Raw genomic sequence first — 7,517 nt, 5'->3', positions numbered from 1 at the left:
AAATTGAAACAGAGGGAGTATAATTTTTTATAAAAGATTACATAACTAATACTACTTGTTAATGATTGATTTAAAATGCGTAAAACAAATGGATCACCACAATCCTTAATATAATTTTCAATAAAAGATTACATAACTAATATTACTTGTTAATGATTGATTTAAAATGCGTAAAACAGATGGATCACCACCCTCTTGATTCGGGGCCCTTCGACAGAGAGGTACTATATCTTCAGCGGGAGCATAGGTCGCAGCATATATGGACATCCGACCTACTGGCTGAGGCTCAGGTCCGTACCCGGTTGGGGAACTCAGCATAGGAGATCTTAGCTCCTCGCCCCCCCCCCCCCCCCACATCCTCGCTTCCTAGATATACTACATCGGGGCGGTATCTACCGGTGCGTCGATGTTAGTCGAGTACAACAAGATAGGTAGCTAGTGACAGCCTTGATTGAAAGATGGCGATAGGAGACACACACATTTCATCTCCGTACCAGTGAGGCTATCATTACTTTCTAGGATGTGGAAGTTATTTATGGGCTACAGGTTGATGGACGCCCATTGTATATTGAGGAGCCTCAGGAGCTGCCGCCTTACCGGGATGAGTTGACTAGGCTCACCGATTTCGAGGCTCCGGGTGATGATTTTTCGGGCCAGAGTCGGGTTTTGATGTCGGCCCTTCATGCTCACTTGCGCCTCATAGACATGGAGCATCCGATTGGAGAGGACACGCCTCAGGCTGATGTTGACCGACGTGCGCGTCTATACCTACTCATCATATTCGGGGGCATCCTGTTCCCGAACACTTCGGGTTCGCATGTGAGCTTGAGGTATCTTTCGTATATCGACGATCTCGCCGAGTTAGGATGTTATAGTTGGGGAGCTGCTGTGCTGGCCTACATGTATCGAGGATTCTGCCAATGTTCTATGGGCACGAGTGTAGAGGTCCCTGTATTTTGGTCGCTCCTTCAGGTAATATATTTAAGTGTGTGTAATTAAATACAAAATATATTTTTTTGAAACGACAACTGATAAAACATTTTTTTAATGACTATATCAGATATGGGTGTGGACTAGGTTGAGACCTTTTCAGCCCACACCTGCTCACCCTCCCGCTGACTATCTTGTTGAACCGATGCCATACACGCAGAGATGGTCGCGAGGCGTACGCCGATGTGTGGAGATGCACCACAGCCTTCTCCCGTTTAGGGATCAGCTAGACCACATGACGGCTCAGACGGTATGTTCATATTTTGGATCCACACGCTAGACCACGTAGCTACTATTTTAGTCTTTTATTGTTAACTAGTTCAATTCTTTTTACAGGCTTTTATATGGACGCCGTATGATTATATTTTAGATGAGTTGTCGGCGTTTTGTAGGGCTGGTCAGCACATTTAGATGTCGCGGTGTCTATTGATACATATGGATATCGTTGAGTATCAAGCGCCCGACCGCGTGTTATGGCAGTTTGGGTATGTACAGAATATACCCGCAACTACGGATTGGGAGCACGACCACTATGTGAGAGACGAGTATTCGGGCGTCAATGATACATGGTGGCTCTATATGCAGTAGCAGGTCCAGAGTTGGGATGCGAGGATGACGAGCCTAGCGATGGTTGGACATGACACTCCGATCCATGTGTACATTGAGTGGTACATGCGGATCACTCGCATCATTATTGGCAACCCCGCTAGGCGTCATCCAGATGGCCTAGGATATGTAGCTCTCGTAAGAGCGTATGAGGCGCTGGTAAGTTTTATTAGTCTTAAACTTAATCCATCGTCTTATGTACTACTTTACAAATTTATTCAATTGTTAATATTTGCAAACATATGCAGGTACGGACCGTTCGGACGATGTCTTGAGAGCACCGCCCGTACGGAGGCCCCCGAGACAATGTGGGAGTATGCAGCACAGATGATTGAGCTTGCCGAGACTGGTATGCTACAGGCACATGACTTTGAGCGTCTCGGTGAGCATATTCCCGGTGTCCCACCTCAGGCAGCTGCCCCACCTCAGGCAGCGGGTGATCGTGGTCACCGACAGGGTAGGGCCAGAGGGGCTGGTGGCCGAGGTGGTAGGGCTGGCAGAGGCAGTCGGGCTCCGTCGGCTTCAAAGATCCCGTTGAGTTCTTACCGGCCGTCGACTATAGATATCCCATCGACTTCTTCTTCCCGACCGTCGACTTCACAAACATCTCTGTATACGCCAGACCCTTTGTCAGATTAGATTATATGCCCTGGCCTTCATTTCCACATCCACTAGTTCGTCATCCACAGGGTGAGCGGCCGATTCGTGATCTCGTGATCTGGCTGGTGGTGGCCTACATCTAGACTTCAACTCTATGTTCGAGGACTTCATGTTTGATCCGCACCATCCGTACTCTCGCCATGTTCGAGAACTTCCGATTCGGCACCATCCTTGGGGCCGTTCAGAGCCCTCTCACAAGGCATCTCAGGAGGCCGTCGACACACGGGTTTGATTTTTAGAATAAAATAATTTATTTTTTATATGTTAGTTCATGTTTAGTTTAGAATAAACCTAAACTAAATTAGTTATATGTTATTTCAGGTTCATTCTTCTACTCGCACAGGACCCATCTCACTCCGGCAACGGCTGAGGCCCACTCGGAGGCTGGTTGATGAGCCACCTCAGAGCCCTCTCACCAGCCATCTCAGGAGGCCGTCGACACACAGGTTGAATTTTTACAATAAAATAAAATAATTTATTAAGTAATTGTTTATTTCATGTTTAGTTTAGAATAAATCTAAACTGAATTGTTCATATGTTATTTCAGGTTCATTCTTCTGCGCCTGTGGACGGGTCTCCTAATGAGATTGACGAGACTCCCCACTCCCATCGCCCGCCGTCATCTCCCATAGGAAGCAAGTTATGAATCAGGGTCCGGGTCGAAAGAAGGGAAGGAAGGGAAGCAAAGATGATCATGCCATAGAGCATGTACAGATTAAGAGGAAGAAGGGGGACGGAGATGATAGTGAGGGTAGTGGGGGTGGTGGGGTTGGCCTTAGGCTTAGCCGTACTCTAAAGGCTCCCAGATGTGGGACCTGAGATTGTGTATTTGTAAATAAAGTGTACATTTTATGTTAATATTATATATATTTTTGGTTGTTATTTTCTTAATGATAATTAGTTATCTTAGTCTTTATTATTGATTATTAATAACTCTTGCGACGTCCTAAATTAATCAAAACCCTATAAAATATGACACTTAAACCTAAAGATAACAAGTTTCCAAACAAACAAAACTTACTTCGGGGCACTTTAGAACCGCTAAAACGACGATCCAAACGTTTAGGTGTACTTAATGTAATGAGACGACATTATTGTACGCAAAAAAAGATATTAAGTTCTATATAAAATATTGATATTCCGGCGTTTTGAAACATGACTAATCTTCAGTCAAAGTACGAAAAAAAACGTGAATTTTAAAAAAAATTGGCCAAAAAACAAAGGCAGGGGGATAGTTTATGTTGCCCTCTTTCACGTACGAATTCTGTGCGTGAAAGGACCAAAGTTTTAACTTTTCAGTTTGATCCTTTCACGCACAAAATTCGTGCCAGAAACCTACTTTTTTTTTTAAAAAAAATTTAGTGCTATTTTGGTTCAACTTCTTTGTTTTTGTATTACAAAAGTAGCGGACTGAAATATCTTGTATCACATCAGGCCCTAAATAGAATACAGGTACAAGACATGATGGAAAAGAACATTCAATGTTAAAGCCTAAGGAAAAGTACAAAAGTAAGAAAGGCCTACTGGGGAAACCAACAGAACCATACTTTTTACTCTTTATCTTAAAATACAAGCACATAACACCATCTGCAATATTTTTCTTACTTGATTGGCTCTGTTTTTGCTACAGATTAGTGATTTTCTTCAAATAGATTGTGCAGTGTGCACCCACAGAATAAAAGTTCTTCATATGGATTTGATCAACGGTTCAGTTACGTTAATGTAACTAGCCTTTAGTTGCCTATTTTTATACGTTCTCTTTAAAAAAATGGCTGAAGATTCAATTACCCTACAATAAAATAGGACAAGATAACATTAATTAAATGGACACAACATGAGTTTTAAGTAAACCCGTCTTAATTTGTTAACTAAATTAAATACCTAACTCATGTTCTGCGTAACATCATATCTAGGAGTATTAAATATGCAATCGATATACGATAATATTTTTGTTTGTTTTTTTTTAAAAAAAACTTTTCCAGAGGTTTCAACAAACGTACAACTGCATGCTATGCTCAAGGAATCCGTATTTGGCTATTTCTAGCATCCATTAGTCCTAATTTATATGGAATAGTTCGGATTTCGAGAGTCAAATAAAAAAAAAATCTTTAACCGCAATTTATTCGTATGTCCTTTAAATATTTTAAATCGTTAATTAACTTTCAAAATCCGAATTATGTCTTATAAATTGGGACAAAGGGAGTAATAAGACAATATGATCCCTCCTTTCAAATGAAATTTATTTGTTACTTTTAATCCAGAATCATCTTCTTTAAGCTGTGCTTTCAATTATCTTTCTAATCAAGCTTTTATTAAACTTGACAACAGATGATCTGTTTTCCCTATTTTTTCAATACAATACATATACGAAGAGAAGAACATATATATGCTCAAACATGCACAAAACAATCAGGAAAAAACAGAGAAATATTTTATCATCTCCATTGTTCGACAAACAAACAGCCCTGGTCCATCAAATATCACGCTTAGAAGCTATAGTATAAGGGAACCTCGTATACATAATCGTCAAGTAATATTAAATGAGTATAAAATAGTGATCTGATCAAAAACACATACGAGTATAAAATAGTGAACCTGACTTCGACCTAGCTAGGTGATTTTTCTTTAATTTTTTTCCCCAAATCAATTGGTAAGCCACCTTAATTTTGAAATTGGTAGTTCTGTGACAATCTTAATTTTTTTTTTTTTTTTTGATACTCTTAGGAAATTACTCAATATTCCATTACACGCTCTAAAAGTTTTCGTTTGTGTGTCTAATGACAGAACAATAATCAAAATAAACAGAATCTAAAAGAAAAATGAAGAAATTAACTATGGTGAAAATGAATTGAGATATTTTACTTATTTTTTCTTGTTTTTCCACATCTTTCATGTCGTGTCGTAGTTTCCTTTCACTAATTTACAGGATTTTCTTAATTATTCATTCATTGAGTTAACAAAAGGTCACTAAATAATGGGTAAAGGGCTAAAAAACCCTTAAAACTATTCTAAATAGGTCAAATTTACCTTCCATTACGTTTTTTTACTCAAAAATATTCTTGTCGTTACATTTTTTTTTTTTTTTTTGGCTAAAAAGAATTCCCTCCAACCAGCCAAATACCTCAAAAACACTCTTTCTACTAATTAACGATTGCTCCAAAACAAGAGAAAATGACCCAATTTTTCCGTTGAACTATTTGAATGGAGCTACACATAACATCTTTATAAAGTAGTCTTGGGTAGGCTAGGGAATCACATAAAGAATATCATAAGAACGCTTAATTTTATCATATGCTGTAAGATTGAACGAAACAAATAAAAATACTGTGGGAAGGATTTAGCTGTTTTAAGAAACAAAGAAACGAATTTAACTCCTATATCTTAACTCCAACGTCTTTAAATCTTTATTCTTATCATTCATTTACAAAAGCGATGAAGAAAATTTAAAAAAAAAAAAAAAAAGGCAAAAAATAAAAACACTTTAATTCCCAAGAGAGAAATCTCCGCAAGCAGAGTACTCTGCTGCAGGATTAGGGAAAACAAAAACCTCGTTAAACCTTGAACTCTGAACTCTGAATAAATTACAGGACAGGATAACTATGATCTGTTCCTAGGAGTGATCTTGATGACAAGACCAGGAAAAACATCATCAGGATCATGAATATGTGGATTCCTCTCAACAATATAAGGATCACCACACTTGTCACTTATTGTATGTAACGTTTCACCTTCTCCAACAACATAAATTTCATCACATGGCCGGTTAAAGAAGTGGTTCCCTCTAATCACAGCTTCATCTGTTGAATAATTATCTTTCACTGAGCTAATTAAAAGCAGACCTAATATAACCATAGCACAGTACAACGAAGCTGCATCTGCTATGGCTACTATTTGTGATTTTGTGGATTTTCCTGCTACTAGAACGAAAGCCATATTAATTACTTTAGGTGTGGAAAATTGAGATTTGAGAGAGAAAAGGGGGAAGGATGAGTTTTTTTTATCAAGTTTAGAAGGGATAATATAGAAGAAAATTTTATGAAGCACTAAAGTTTGGGATTCTAATTTGGTTTGGGAGGTGGAGTTGGGTGCTATTTTCAGTCGTGTTTGATGGTTAATGGTTTGGGCAGTTGAATTCAAAGTCATCAACTGTATAGTTGATCTTTTATTTGGTGTACTTATGAAATATTTGACTGATTAAACGCGCCTTCTTCCTGCTGGATTTATTTTGATTGGAGAAAAAAAAAATTGGTGGTAGAATTAGGTTAATTTCTCACATAGTTCTTTAGCTTATTACTTTTTTTCTATTGAAGTTATTTAAGTAATTGTTGCAAATTTAAAATCACTAAAATAATGTGTGTAGCTTGTTAGTTAAACAATGAACTTGGCCTAGAAATTCATTAAATCCAACTAAGAAATATAGGCATGCCTATTCAACTAAAATACCTATATGATTTTCCATGTCAACAATCATATATTATTTGAAATAATTCACTTTTAGGATTTTTGTTTTTTTATCTTCCTTATATGGTAGATATATTATTCCTTCATAATCATATAGTAGCTAGTGAAATGGGAAAAAGACACATGCCATGAAAATAATTGGAACCGATATTAAATGATTTTGGTGACTAATCTAGAAAAAGTCAGTTCAATATCAAAATAAATACTACTTGTGAGATACAAGTGGTTGACCAAATATTTTTATGGGAGGTCGTAATTAATTAGGTGTCCAACCATTTGTTGTTGAGTTAAAATTATTAAGTGCAAGGAATACTAGAGTGGCTCTTGTAGTTTTTGCGAATAGGACGCGGGACGCATATCTGATATTTCGGCAATTTTCTATCAAGTTTAGAAAGCTCACGCTAAGCAGATGACTCATGTGTTGTCCACACACCACTTCAATATGCCATGTTATGTTTGATTTCTACACGTCTTAACTATATATCTAAAAAATACTGTCATGTCGTGTGTTACTAAACACGGCAAAAGAGTCTGTCTAGACCAAGATATGACAAAGAAAAGTTTTGTCCAAGCCCAGATCGATTCCCTAAGTAAGAGGCGATTCACACAAATAGAATCTAGTGTCATCATTTAAATTTCTTATCTTGTTAAAAAAAAAGAAGAAGGAATATTTAGATAAATAGTCAATCGGAATTGTTGTTTATTTTTTCTAGCTGATATACATATATTATACACTAACTATACACGATTATATACATTAGTATTGTATATGAACAATACAAATATTATTTATTCGTTGA

The 7,517-nt window shown here is 37.6% G+C and overlaps 1 protein-coding gene across 1 annotated transcript; it reads right to left on the bottom strand.

The window, feature by feature from the left end:
• Positions 1–5,712: 5,712 nt before the first annotated feature.
• On the bottom strand, positions 5,713–6,395 carry LOC132058330 (uncharacterized). The gene has a single exon (XM_059450869.1). The coding sequence runs from the start codon at positions 6,187–6,189 to the stop codon at positions 5,854–5,856; it is 336 nt and encodes a 111-aa protein (XP_059306852.1). The 5' UTR covers positions 6,190–6,395; the 3' UTR covers positions 5,713–5,853.
• Positions 6,396–7,517: the final 1,122 nt, after the last annotated feature.

This window comes from Lycium ferocissimum, chromosome 5 (assembly GCF_029784015.1).
Source record: "Lycium ferocissimum isolate CSIRO_LF1 chromosome 5, AGI_CSIRO_Lferr_CH_V1, whole genome shotgun sequence".
NCBI lineage: Eukaryota > Viridiplantae > Streptophyta > Magnoliopsida > Solanales > Solanaceae > Lycium > Lycium ferocissimum.
This window is presented reverse-complemented; position numbering and strand designations above follow the sequence as displayed.

Excerpts from the sequence above, each read along its gene's own strand:
- LOC132058330 (XM_059450869.1), bottom strand. The coding sequence starts at position 6,189 with ATGGCTTTCGTTCTAGTAGCAGGAAAATCCACAAAATCACAAATAGTA.